The sequence below is a fragment of the Setaria italica genome, chromosome V, assembly GCF_000263155.2.
Source record: "Setaria italica strain Yugu1 chromosome V, Setaria_italica_v2.0, whole genome shotgun sequence".
NCBI lineage: Eukaryota > Viridiplantae > Streptophyta > Magnoliopsida > Poales > Poaceae > Setaria > Setaria italica.
In genome coordinates this window covers 45075492-45089571 of record NC_028454.1, presented here as the reverse complement: position 1 = coordinate 45089571, position 14080 = coordinate 45075492, and the positions used below count along the sequence as shown (strand labels likewise).

At 45.2% G+C, this 14080-nt stretch overlaps 2 protein-coding genes across 2 annotated transcripts in view; both read right to left on the bottom strand.

Moving 5' to 3' along the window:
• Positions 1 to 7399, bottom strand: part of LOC101771771 (MADS-box transcription factor 51) — an 11176-nt gene extending 3777 nt beyond the window's left edge. Inside the window, exon 1 of the mRNA XM_004971036.3 lies at positions 6987 to 7399. Coding sequence (XP_004971093.1) covers positions 6987 to 7171 — 185 coding nt within the window. The 5' untranslated portion in view covers positions 7172 to 7399. The remainder of the gene's footprint in view (positions 1 to 6986) is intronic.
• Positions 7400 to 11588: 4189 nt separating this feature from the next.
• LOC101785285 lies at positions 11589 to 12896 on the bottom strand. The gene has a single exon (XM_012846071.1). The coding sequence runs from the start codon at positions 12894 to 12896 to the stop codon at positions 11589 to 11591; it is 1308 nt and encodes a 435-aa protein (XP_012701525.1).
• Between the last annotated feature and the right edge of the window lie 1184 nt (positions 12897 to 14080).

Below are 14080 nucleotides of genomic sequence, written 5' to 3'. Positions count from 1 at the left end.
TAGGTTCAATCAGGTACTAGGCTTCCTCATCCCATACTAAGTATGAGGCTAGTACTTTCATACACTTGATCACGAACACCACCACTGTCGGGCATAGCAAGTTTTCATAGACAGACGAGGCTTAATTAGGCTTAATAGATTCGTCTCGCCGTTTAGATTCCACTTATGTAATTGGTTTTGTAAATAGTCTACGTTTACTACTCCTAATTAGTATCTAAACATTCGATGTGACACGTGCTAAAAATAAGACACGGGAAGAAAACGCCCCCTAAATCTATGGAGTGCACCAACAAATTAGGAAGTTGCAATACTTGGTTTAGGGACCTAAGGTCAATAGTATAAATAACAATGTGACCAGATTATATTTAACTTCTAAAATTTTAACTAACCGTGAACAACATAGGCTCATTCTACATAAACAAGACTAATCATATGCTACATAAGCAATAGGAAGATCCATAAAACTTTTAAAGAACATATTCATGGTGCAATGCATAAATTCAGATAGTATAATTCTAAATTTTCCACAATTGGAAATTTTGTCTTTCCCTATGATTCAAACATCCAACCTTAGGTTCTCGTGAATTTACAAACTAGCTTCATATATTTGTCTTAACTAGAATAAGAGAACCAAAATAGAGAAGAAAGAACCATAGACGTGAAAACAATCACGCTTGTTAGCAAGGACAAAAGACTTGATGAAATAAACTCATAAAATTCAAATGCAAACAAGAAACAAAGATTATAATCTCAAATTGAACTTACTCATAGTGGTGGTGTGAACTACTTTTTTCCAGTTTCACACAAAACTGATCACTAATAGTGGTGGTGTGAACTACTTTTTTCCAGTTTCACACAAAACTGATCACTAACTTCGTTGTTGCGATGTGATGTTTTGCTTCAATTTTCATTGAATGATGCATATTCATTGTTTTGTTGTTAAAATTCTATGCGTGTTGTGCCAGGCATAGGTACAAAACATTTTTGAATGTCTTTTTGTGTCCACTTAATATGGTTGCTAACAAAATCTTATATTTATCTTTTATTGTCAAATTTCAGCATAACATGGTGATGCAGAAAAAGATAATTTTATTTTATGCTTAGCTATGTGAGTCATTGGACTCACACTATTCTCACATAATCTAGTGGAAGTTTCATTTTCACCTTATAATGCTATATATATGTTTTCTACTTGCACTCGATATCCATCCTCTTCAAACTTTTTAGTGCTATATCGTAGGTTTGTGAAATGGGTCCAACTTAGGTCATGAAAACACTAAAAGCGGATTTTATAGAGTTCATGAGTTAGCATCAATGTTACTTTGACTTATACGTTTGTCCATTCGATTACGGGCACAGGCACACATGCATCGCTCGTTGGATATTTTGTCCAATCATGCCAACATTGAGTACCACGAATGCCGAACAAGCAAAAAAATGGTTACTTATAAGGGAATGCGGTGGGAGAATAGACAAGTTATATGGTCTGTGGTGATTGAGTACCAAGAAAAAAATAGTATTCAAGCTCTGTTGTTTAGTAATGTTCATACAATATTTTATAAGAAACTAGCAATAATATGTTTATCACATAAAATCTTTAAAAACAACATAATGGTATTTCTATCACTGGCCAAGCTGCCAAGGTGTATATATATGGATAATTTTTCATTTAAAATGTAGATTTGTCATGTGCATGTTGCAATTTTGTATATGTATACATATTAGATTTATTTAATAGGTTATGCTATATGTGCATTGTACCTCCAATAAAGGTGGTGTTTATATGGCTAAAGTGTTGCAGTAGAAAATAATTTAAATTCTTTATGGAGAATGGGTTAAATGGTGCAGTAATAAATAATTTAAACTTTTAGGGCTTATTTCTTTGTTAAAGTTAGGTTAAGTGAATCTACGCTTAGCATAACTTTAATTGGTACAATTTATAGTCATTTATGTGTATGTAATGTTTCAATAGAATGTAAAATTAATGTATGTTAGAAAAGTTTTACAAAATGTATAAATTACATTAGTTAATTTGAGTACCTAAATAGTTTTTTAGTTAAAAAACGAAGTGCTAACCGAGTCACAATTTAATTCTACATGGTGGATGGCTTAACTACAGCAGAGTATCAAAACAATTTCGTGGATGGAAAAAACATATGAAAAATATTCTATATTATACTAAAGTCCTATCATAAACACACATAGGACTCATAGTAATATATTTTATTCAACTTGGAAAAATATTAAATGCCATAGTCATAGATTTTTTTTACATTTTGTATCCTGTAGCATAGTGTGATTTCATAGCCTTTGGTAAACTTGAATATAGCTATAAAATTAAAGTACTAAACAAATACATGACATCGTGTAATGACCTATTTTATCTTAGCTGCACGTCACTTTTCGATAACCAAGTGAAGCATTAAAAGAGTAAAGAATCCCCTTTTCACCCATTCTGGTGGTAATCTACACTAAATGCTTCACAACTTGTATAACGAAATTGGTGTTCCTCTAGTAAGATATGATTTGAAAAAAATGTATCATAATTTGTTTTCAATCGGCGTTATGTGGCATAGATTAATCAGATGATATGATTTATTTTATTTTTCTCAAACGTGTAAGAATAAGTTTTAGTTTATAAGTAAATTTGTTCAAACACTTCTCTTATAATTTTTAAGGTATTCGAAAGAATACTTATATTCTTATTAGGTTAGAATCCTTTTATCCAATATGCTGGGCCTTAAATTAAATCCTCCATGATCGATGGTCAAAAGCTATAGTTTGTACTGCATAAAATTAGAGGCGCAGTATGAGGCTTGGTATAACTTATAGTGTATTTGTGAGACCTAACTTCTTACAAAGTCAAATATACATTTTTGAAGTTCAGGATGATATAAGAAAAATTCCTTTTTAGAGTAAGTTTATTAAACATGGAGGATACATGTGACTTACATTAAAATATCTAGAGGACGTACATAACTTATATTAAAAAATTTAGAGGACATACATGACTTATAATTAAAAAAAATTGTTGTTTTGATAGATTTTAATTGTAGTTCAGCATTTATGGACAAAAATTCTTAGGCCCTGTGTGGATGTTAGTATTGGAGCTCGGAATTGGAAATTGGAATTGGTAGCTCCGAATGCCAACTGTTTGGATGTCCTCGAATTCAGAATTGGAAATCAAACTCAATACCACCCGGTATTCATTCCACCCTCACCCCTTCACCCTCGATACCGACCCAAACCACTCGGTATTCTCTGGAATTAGTCTTTCCCCCGCCGCTTCGTCTCCCTCGCACCACAGCTCCCTCCCTCCACCCGTCATCTAGCGGCACGCGCCGCCCTCCCGGCGAGCCGCCCCTGCCTCCCCTCCCTCCACCGGCGGGCCGCCCCGTCTCCCCTCCCTCTGCCGCCGCACCGGAGCGGGAGGAGGCGAAGGCCGCGGGACGAGCATCTCCCTTGCCTTCCTCCGCGACAAGCCCCGTGCCCCTCCGCCGGCAAGCCGCGCGGCTCCTCCCCAGTCCCCTACCGCCATCCCGGCGGGCCGCCCCTACCTCCCCTCCCTCCACCGGCGGGCTGCCGACGTGCCGGAGTGGGAGGAGGCGAAGGCTGTCACCTCTCGCCTGGCCTCCTGCGGTGCTGTGGATCCGGGAGGGGCGCCGCCACTCTCCTCTTCATGGGCCAGAGAACCCTTTGTGCGGTGACGGCGGCAAGGGGTTGCCGGAGTAGTGCATGGTGGAAGAATCCGAACAAATACCATCTGCTTTTGTACATCCAAATAGAAAATTGAATTGAATTCTTTCCTAAGATTCCAAACGCCAATACAATGACATTCAAAGAATAGAATTGAAATTGCATCTAATTTCAATACCATGGTTGATTTGGTATTAAATCCAATTCAATTCCATGCCCTCCAATATCAACATCCAAACGAAGCCTTAGTGTGATATTGCGTGCTATGAAATGTTTTTTAATAGGAATGTACTCCGGTAAAATCATATTATTATGGATCTTAAAAAGATGCTCCCAACCATATCAGATTTGAGAAAATACTACTACTATAACGACGACAACAACAAAGCCTTTTGGTGAAGAAGTTCGGTAGGCTAGAGTTGAAACCTAATCAAGGTCAGGGTTTCAAGCACATGGATAGTTGTTTTCATGCACTCTTATTTAAGGATAAATATTTGGTTTCTACATCCTATCAAGTCTCTTTTTGTTACTCATGTCAATCTTGACCTTCCTTGCATCCCTAGTACCATTTTAGGAAAAACTGCTACGCTATATGCTTTCCAAAAAGCATTAATACCATCTTAATGGAAAAGTGCAAAAACAATGTTGCAAATTGCGGGCTATAGAATTTAGCGGAGTGCTCCTGAAAAAGCTATAGACATTATAGCGCAGCTATAGCGGAAGCTATAACCTTTAGCGGTATGAAAAAACTAGCAAGATTTAGACCTTCATGAATTTCAGCTTATGTTTCATAAGAATATGGAGGTATAAGTGCAAACATAAGCAAATAAGTTGTGAATATGGAGGCATAAGTGCAAACATAAGCAAATAAGTCACAACTCAAATAAGTCACAACTCACATGATAAGTCATAAATCATAACTCGTAGTTCATAAATCACAACTCGTAGTTCATAAATCACAAGTATACAAGTTCATAGCTCAATCATTGCAGTGTTAGCGGTGCTATGCTATTGAATTTAGCAGGACTATTTCACGTTTTAGCAGAGTTAGCGGTAATATTTGCAATATCGTCGCGGCATCTGTCTCAAAAAGCTATAGCCGCGCTATAGCGGGGTATTAACGGGCTATTTGCAACATTGCGCAAAACTAATCAATGAATTTTGGAAATTTTGGAAATTGCGATTGTAATTGTATGTTGTTGTTTTGGCACCCACCATTCAACGGCCAATATGCTGGTATCCGATATGGGAGCCTATAAATAGGTCTAGGCGGTCTCCTCATCAACCATTGGCACTAAACCAATTCGGGATCCTATTAGCTCTATGTGTAGGAAAAATCAGAACAACACGAAACAATAAATAACGTGCCTTGAAATTCATCAAACTTTGCAAGAATGTTATTCAAAATGTGTGCATTCTATTTTGGGTAAATGATCATTAGCTAGTGTTATATGATTAATGTTATTCTGTTTTAGAAATAGTTAAGAGTGCTTGACATGCATAGCTAAGTAGGAAATTTTAGATAATATGCTATTGTTTAAAGAAATAAAATATGACTTTAAATTCATACTCTTTGAAAACATGTCATTTGAATTGTGTTGGTCCATTTCATATATATGGTCATCTAACGGTACTATATTATTAGTGTCCTTCGATTTTAAAAATAGATAACTATTTCCTTGACGTGCCCATAGTCGACATGCTTTTGGGCTTAAGGCGGGCCTTGTAAAACCATGGGTTGATGACGGCAACAAAGGCTAGCCCATGCAAGCACAACAAAGGTGTCAACAAGACTACAAGAGGCCGACAGCTGATATCGCGATTTTCAAAATTTAGTGCCTATTTTTGGGATTTTCTGTTAACATAGTTATTTTTTAAAAAAAATCTAAAGATGTCTCTCATGATGGCTTTTGTAATTGTAAGGTCATAATCCTAAAGGGGTGCTATTCTTCGTGTGGTTGGATTTAGTAGATGTTCATGGACATCGGATCGTGATCTAACAATCCAATTCTTCAACCACCAACTCCACTCGCGATGCTTGCTTTCTTGCGTTGGCCCGCCTCCTTTCATGCTCGCCCTCATCGTGCCGACCTCCATCCATCTTTGGCAGTGCCTCTCCCGACACGTCCACCCTTACTCTCTCCCCTAATCGTCTGGCCAATCCAACATCCTACACATTTGGCGATCCTTCCCTTCCTGCTTACCCATGGACAAACTCATCCCCGTCGCCTCACCGACTACCCTCACGCCTGCAACCACTGTCCGCCGACTAGCCTTCCATGCTTCCCTTTTAAGCTTTGAAAATTCAAAGACCCCTTACCGAAGCCCTAACTCGCTCGTGAGCTTTAAAATCGATGCACCTGACACACTCTATTGACTGACGAAACCCCGCGTGATTGAAATATAGGACACTCGAGCTCCATTGACTCAAGAAGTCCCGCGTGATTGAAATGTAGGAGGTGTGCAATTCTAATCTTAATAACCTCTCCTATTTCAGTAAAGGTAAATGGCAATTGGCAAATACATCCCTAGCAATATTTGAAGTTGCAATTAACGTTTACAAGAGCGTGACTGATTAGAGATTCGGAGTACCTCTTATGTGATTACTCTATCCAACGATTGAGTTGATGGCATGGCGTGGATGCTACATCGTAAAATAATCTAAGAGTAAAAGAAGCCGAGTAGCAAAACAAGTTTGTCGATATAAGGCAACTTTTCCTGCACGCAAGAACAGGGAAATTCCGAGACACACCGAAACCGGGGTGCAAGACGTAGGGTGTGTGCTTTGTTTGTCAGTGCCTGTGTTTGGGACAGTCGTGCACGAGCGAGACGTCCTCCCCTGCATCCTTGCTTGTGAATCACGTGCGGAAAGGCTTTAAGAAACAGCCATACTCGACGCCGTTATAGAGCCAGAGGAGCAGCCAACAGGACGCTCCGGGGCAGGCCAAGGTCCAGAACAAGCTCAAGGAGCAGGTGGCGAGCGAGCGGCGGCAGCCAGGACAGAGATCTCGAACAGGGTCATGCAAGGTGGCACAAGGTAGGCCTCCTGGCCATGGGGATTGTCTCGAGCACATGGCGTGCACGAGCAGGGCGGCTGCGGATTGCAACGCGCGCGAGAGGCCCCGGAGCAACGGCGAGATTTCAAAATGGGATCGGAGCGAATCGGAGATCACCCTGCTCTACCGCTAGATTGGGCGGGGGCTATTTCCCCTGCTTTCGTATAGTTCGATCGACGACCGAGGGGAATTCTAGGAGCAGGGAGGCGGGAATGGGGGGCGGGGGATGCGAACCTGGTGGAGGAGTACTCATAGAGCTTGCCGGCGGGGGAGAAGACGAGGAGCGCGACCTCGGCGTCGCAGAGGAGCGCGAGCTCGAAGGCCTTTTTGAACAGGCCCGAGCGGCGCTTGGAGAAGCGCACCTGCCGGCTCGCCTTGTCCTCGATCCGCCGCAGCTCCACGCGCCCGCGCCGCGCCATGAGTCGCCGCCTCCGTCCCTGCGGTGGGAAGAACCCTAGCCTCGACTCGCCCTTGCGTCTCGACACGTCGGTGATGGAAATGGAGGGGAGAAGCGCGGCGGGCGAGGTGTGGGGAGCGGGCAGGGGATGACCGGAGGGGAGGAGCAGGGCCCACCGCCAGGCTTGGTGGTGGTTGTACACCTCGGGGCGTCGCTCCTGTGTGTACCACTGTCTTGGGCTCCCAAGCGCAGCTGCGAGTAAGGTCGGTTTTTTACCACACCATTTGCTCCGGCAACTCCCTGAGTGGATGCCCTTTTTTTTTTTTTGACATGGGTTTCATTCATAGATCAATCAGGGTTACAGTCTGAAATCAGCAGGTGTGCTACACAGGATGGGGCTAAATGCCACATTCCCAACCTAATGTCACCTGAGACTTCCTTTGCTAACTGATGAGCTACTCGATTACAAGATCGGCTTACAAAAGTTACATCAAAATTCTCAAAACAAGAGCTAATCAAACGAGTTTCCCTGATGATCGGAGCGATGACCGAGCGCTGATCTGTAGACATTTGCCAGAGCTTCACTAGTTCTTGACAGTCAGTTTCCACAATGAGGTTGGTGACCCCTTTGTCCCGGGCGAGCAGGACACCGTCTCGACACGCCAATGCCTCCAGAGTCAAAGCATCAAAACCGTGAGGATACCATACCGCTTTGGCGCCCACAAACTGGCCAGACGCATCTCGGAGGACTACCCCAGTTGCTCCTTCGCCTCTGTCAGGGTTAAAAGCTCCATCGGTGTTGCATTTGGTCCAGCCCGTAGGCGGTGGCTTCCACCGATTCACCTGCTGACGCACCTCCACTTGTCTTACAGTAGCCTGTATGTTCCATAGATCAAAGGCCGTATCCACACACCATCGAACCAAGATGTTAATGGGTTTGCTTGAATCATCATGTCTTATTTGGTTCCGCTGTGTCCACAGAGCATACATTCCTATAATAATGATACTTCTTTCTCTTTCATTACAAACCTCAGACGAAAGCAAGTCACGCTCCCAAGTAGCTGGGGGCATTGACGGCAGTTTTGTTCCATTGAGAATCTTGACTTCTCTCCAGAAACTTTTTGCTACCGTGCACTCCATTAAAATGTGCCTGATTGATTCCACATCGTTGCCACACACTTCACAGAAACATGTTGGTTCAATGTGTCTCCGGTGGAGGATTTCTTTTGCGGGGAGAAATTCATGCAATACTCTCCACCAAAAAACTTTCACCTTGGGAGGAACCAAGAGTTTCCAAATTTTGTTCCATGAAACATCTCCTGATCCTCCCGGCACACTCTCCTCTTGTCGGCCTCTCGATTCATACAGTTTCCTGTATGCAGACTTAACTGAATAAACTCCATGTCTTTCAGGCTCCCAAGCCCATCGGTCCTCATCCTGTTGCCTCCTCGGTATGCTGAGAATGGCATTGGCATCTACTGGCACAAAGATGTCCCTGATAAGCTGTTCATCCCACTCCCCTTCCTCTGTCAACAGATCTGAGACCATGGTGACACCCTGTCCATCTTCTGGAGTAATAGGTTGGCCATTGAAATGAGCCGGTATCCATCTATCCCTCCAGATGTTTGTCAGCGTGCCATTGCCTATCCTTCTTATCAGCCCCTCCTTCAGAGCATCCTTGCCGGTCAGTATTGCACACCATGTATGGCTAGCATGCTTCTTTCTTGTACCGGTCATGAACTCTCCATCATGGTAATACCTTCCCTTCAACACTCGGGCACACAAACTCTCAGGCCGCGTCACCAATCTCCAGCCCTGCTTGCCCAACATTGATTTGTTGAAAAGATGCAGGTCTCGGAAGCCCATCCCTCCAGTTGATTTGTGGTCAGTCATGCGATCCCACCTTAACCAGTGCATGTGCCTGCTCGTTGCTGATCCTCCCCACCAGTAGTTGGAGATCGATGATCGCATCTTCTTACAAGTTGTCTTAGATAACAGAAAGCAACTCATAGAATAAGTAGGAACAGCTTGCGCAACAGATTTTAGGAGCACCTCCCTGCCTGCATAGCTTGCTTCTCTACCACTCCAAGTCCCAACCAAATTCCTGATTCTTGTAGCCATAAAATCAAAGGCACCGGCTGTGGATCTCCCCAAAGCAGTCGGCAATCCTAGGTATTTATCACACAGAGCTTCAGTGTCGATGTGCAGCTCCTGTCTGACCATCTCCTTCATCTGGTCATCACAGTTGGAGCTGAAAAACACTGCTGACTTATCCTTGTTAATCATCTGTCCCGATCCTCTGCTGTAGGTCACCAATATTTCCTGTAGTCGAGCTGCCCCTCTCTACGATGCTTCTGAGAAGACGATACAATCATCCGCAAAGAGAAGATGCGAAATCCAGGGGGCATGGATTCCCACTCGGGCACCCCTGGCAAGATGCATTGGGCCCACTAACTTTAGGAGGCAGGACAATCCTTCAGCACACAAGAGAAATAGATAGGGTGATATTGGATCCCCCTGCCTAATCCCCCTTGTTGGTTTGAACACCGAAGACAAGCTTCCATTCACTCTTACTGAGAAGGACACTGAAGAAACACACTTCATGATCAGTGAGACAAAGTTTTCATGAAAGCCCAATCGAAGCATGATTAACTTCAGATACTCCCATTCCACCCGATCGTATGCTTTAGCCATATCAAGTTTTACAGCACAAGCACCCATTTTGCCTTTCTTCCTCTTCAAATAGTGAGTGCATTCATATGCAACCAACACATTATCTGTGATCAGTCTACCTGGCACAAAGGCACTCTGCTCCTCAGAGATAATTTCATCCAAACAGCCCCTTAATCTATTAGCCAAGATTTTGGAGCATATTTTGTAGATCACATTGCACAAGGAGATTGGTCTAAACTGCTTCATCTCCTGTGGGTGTTTCACTTTCGGGATCAGTACCAAAGTAGTGCTGTTAACAGACTCTGGCATCCTTCCTCCATTGAGGAAATGGAGAACTGCATCCATAACGTTTTGGCCCACCGCTTCCCAATGGAATTGGAAGAACCCTGCCGTCAAACCATCAGGCCCCGGAGCTTTGTTTGGGCCCATCATGAACAACGCTGCTTTCACCTCTTCTGGAGTGAATGGTTTCGTCAGAAACTCATTCATCTCTGTTGTAACCCTGGTGGGTACACAATCAATCACCGGTCCAGGGTCTAACACCTCCTGTCTTGTAAAGAGTTTTGTGTAAAACTCCATTGCCGTCACCTCCAGCTCTTCTTGTGTGGAGGCCAACGATCCATCTTCCCTTTTCAGTGCATGTATTCTGTTATTTTTTGCTCTCTCTCTTGACTTTGCTTGGAAGAAAGCCGTATTACGGTCACCCTCTTTAAGCCATTGTATGCGCGATCGTTGTTGTTCCATACATTCCTCTTTAGCAAGAAGTTCAGCGATTTTTGCCATTAGGTGGCGTTCCTGTCTCGATGGCCCACTGTGCAGGTTGTTACGCCTCACGGTCTCCAGTTCAATGCGCAAAGCGGCCAATTCCTGCCGGACTGATCCAAAAATGGAGCGCCCCCATTCCTGCATTTTGGTCGACACTTGGTCAATATTCACAGCCAGCTGGTCCATAGTAGTCGGTCTGTCAGCAGCGTGCCAGGCCTCCTCGACCATCTGAACATATGTTGCGTCCCTTCTCCACATGTTCTCGTAGCGGAATCGTCGTTTGCGTCTTCGCCCTCTATGCCAAACTTGAGAGCATTCAAGGACTAAGCAGCAGTGATCAGACTCCGTAGTTTGAATGTGCCACACCTTGTTATTACTGAACAGGTTCATAAAGCCTTCATCAGCTAAACCCCTATCCAGCCGTACCTTTACATTGCGGCCAGTTGGTTGCCGGTTGTCCCATGTATATGGTAGGCCAATATAACCAAGATCAGTGAAGCCACAGACCTCCACTGCCTCTCGGAAGCCTTCCATTTGACGTTCCGGCCGTCCCTGCCCACCAATGTGTTCAGACGCATCCAAGCACTCATTAAAGTCCCCAGCGCACAACCATGGGAGATTGCTCCTGGACTTGAGATGCTTCAACAAATTCCAACTCTGAAAACGAAAATCTTTATTCGGTTCTCCATAGAATCCAGTAAACCTCCATTGCACCACCGGTGATAAGGTTACCGTGACATCTATGTGACTCTTATTATAGCTTTCTAACTTTACATCCACCTCTTGGTTCCAAAGTAGGGCAAGCCCACCACCTCTACCATGGCTGCCTACTCCATAACCTCCAGCCAAACCCAGCATTCGCACTAAACCGTCCACTCTGTCATCAAACAATCTTGTTTCAGACAGGAAGACCACACATGGGCGATGTAGCTCAATCAAGCTACATAGCTCTTGAACTGCCTCGGGCTGCCCCAGGCCCCGGCAGTTCAGACAAAGTGTTTTCATTGTGCCCGGCGGGGACTGCCGCTCGCAGCCGCCGCCGATCTTGCATCATTTGGTTCGCCCCGCTTCTGCTTCTTCAGCTGTTCAATCATGCTGTTGCCACTACTGTCACCAGCACCATCTAGCTGACTTACACGCGAGTTCACCAGACCAATGGGTACAATGGCATTGGATCCCCCCTCAATTGGAATGTTCAGATCAGGAGTGTGCACTCCTCTGGACGACGGCTTTGACTTCCTCTTACGTGGTGCAAGCCGTTGATCTTCGTCCATTGCTTGAAACAGGTTCCTGCTAACCCCTGACGTATCAGCATGCGCTCCTTGCTCAGTATGCTTTATCGGAGACTCGATCTCAAGCTCCTCCGAGTCCCCCACTTGACTCTCAGAATGGCGCGAGCTATTAGCATGTCTCGACCCACGCGCCCCTGATCTATTCGACGATGTCTGCTTAAAACCAGAAGAGGAGCCACTACCATACGAAGCAGCAGCCGCTGCAGCAAAGGACTGCAGCTTCTTCTTTTTCTCTTCTGGAGCACGCAAATTAACATCATACGGCAGTTTCCCATCTTCTCCTCGCTCTGCCGGTGTTTCACATTCTAAATCAGAGTGGCCCATGAAACCACAGTGAAAACAGATATATGGAAGCCGCTCATATTGGATTTGAAACCATCTGGGTTCTTCGTTCTTATTGACCCTGAGCCGGATCCCACGACGAACAGGCTTATCAATCTGAATAGCAACACGTGCCCTAAGGAACGCCCCGCTAGCCTTCCCATCTCGATCCACATCCATCTGGATAACTTTCCCGATCATATCCATTGCACGTGAGCCTCTAGCTCGGTTCATCCACCCAATAGGGAGATTCAGGAGACGAGCCCAGAGCTCCACCCTTTCAAACTTGACATCTGTTGCAGTGAGTTTTCCATCGTACTCCTGCAGCAAGATCGAGTACTTCCCCACCATCCAAGGCGCGCCGGCCAGAATCCGTTCCATATCCCGCTGGCTGCCGAACTCCGCCACGAACAGATTGTCCTTCTTCTCACCGATCGCTCGCAGTTTGAGACCAACCGGATTACCCCAAGCTGGTTTCATCGCCGAACGTACCGTGGACACATGCACCGGCACCGGGGACAGGATCTTCCCATAGAGGGCGAACTCCACTGGCGCGAGCGTTTCTTCTTCCTCAGCATCGCTGAAATCCAGAACGGCATCCTCCTCCTCAGTCAACTTGAGCTTTTGGAGAAGATCCGTCACATTGGGGTTTAGGGTATTCCCCTTCCCCCCCGAGCCGCCACTTCCGGTCGCCATGGATGACGGCAGGATGGCACCACAAAGCGGCCTGCGTAAGTAGATCAAACGCAGCCGCAGATCAAGACCGACCTAGAGTACCTAAGCGGCAAAACCCTAGCGGTGTCGTGCGTCGAGGGCGCCTTATCGGCTAACCAACGATTTGCGGTGGCCGGATCCACACTGCACGATGGAAACGGGGCGTGGACGCCGTGGTCGCGGTGACCGGCGGCGTAGCAGGATCAGGATCGCCGGCGATGGCGATCTAGATCGAGGTCGGGGGTGGGATCGCCTGCCGATTCGCCAAAATCGCCGAACCGGGAAACGCGGACATTCTGTTACCAGCAGTGCCAGAATCATGAGCGAGTGGATGCCCAATGTACTTTGTTTTGTTTTGCCTGATTTTAGCCGGACCTCCTCTGGTCCTACTAGGTAATGACCAAATATAACTTCGGTGTCATCGCTGCCACAAAAGTCCAGTGTTTTGAGGAATTGAAAACCGACCGTGTAAGGAAAATATTTAGTTTGATAGTTGGAAAGGACCATGACTATATCCATTTCAACATGTGCATTGCTAAATCTTATTATTATGTCAAAAAAAAATCAAATTTATGCTTACATTGATGCCCAAACGTCCAAACACAATAGTAACACAAGTTTACTGCTTCTAAGGTAGATCTCTAAAGTATCTCCTTTTTTAACGTATTAAGTTTAGAACATGCTAATTAGTTTGTCATATATTTAAAATGGACAAGTATAACAATAACAAAATATCATGGTGTATAGCTCTCAAAATAAAATATGCCAAACTTAAGGGGTGTTTGGGAGGGGGGTGCTAAATTTTAGCACCCCCATTTTAGTCACTTTTAGCCCCTCCTCCTCCCAAACACCTAGGCTAAAATGGAGGGGCTAAATTTTAGCCCCCCATAATCCATTAGCCCTCCAAGAGGTGCTAAAATTGACTAGAAGTGCTAAAAGTGGTCCCCCTCCTCCATTTTTCCACCGGTACCCTTCTCCTCTTTCCTCCCCCGCGCTCCTCTCTCTCCTCCGCGCCCGGCCTCTGTGCCCCGCGCCGCTCGCCCGCTGCGCCGCCGCCCAGCCTCCGCCGCCCGCCGCTTGCCTCGCCGCCGCCCGCGCCGCCCGCGCCGCCCGCCCGCCGCCCGACGCGCCGACGCCCGGTATCCGACGCCCGCGACAGCCTGCCC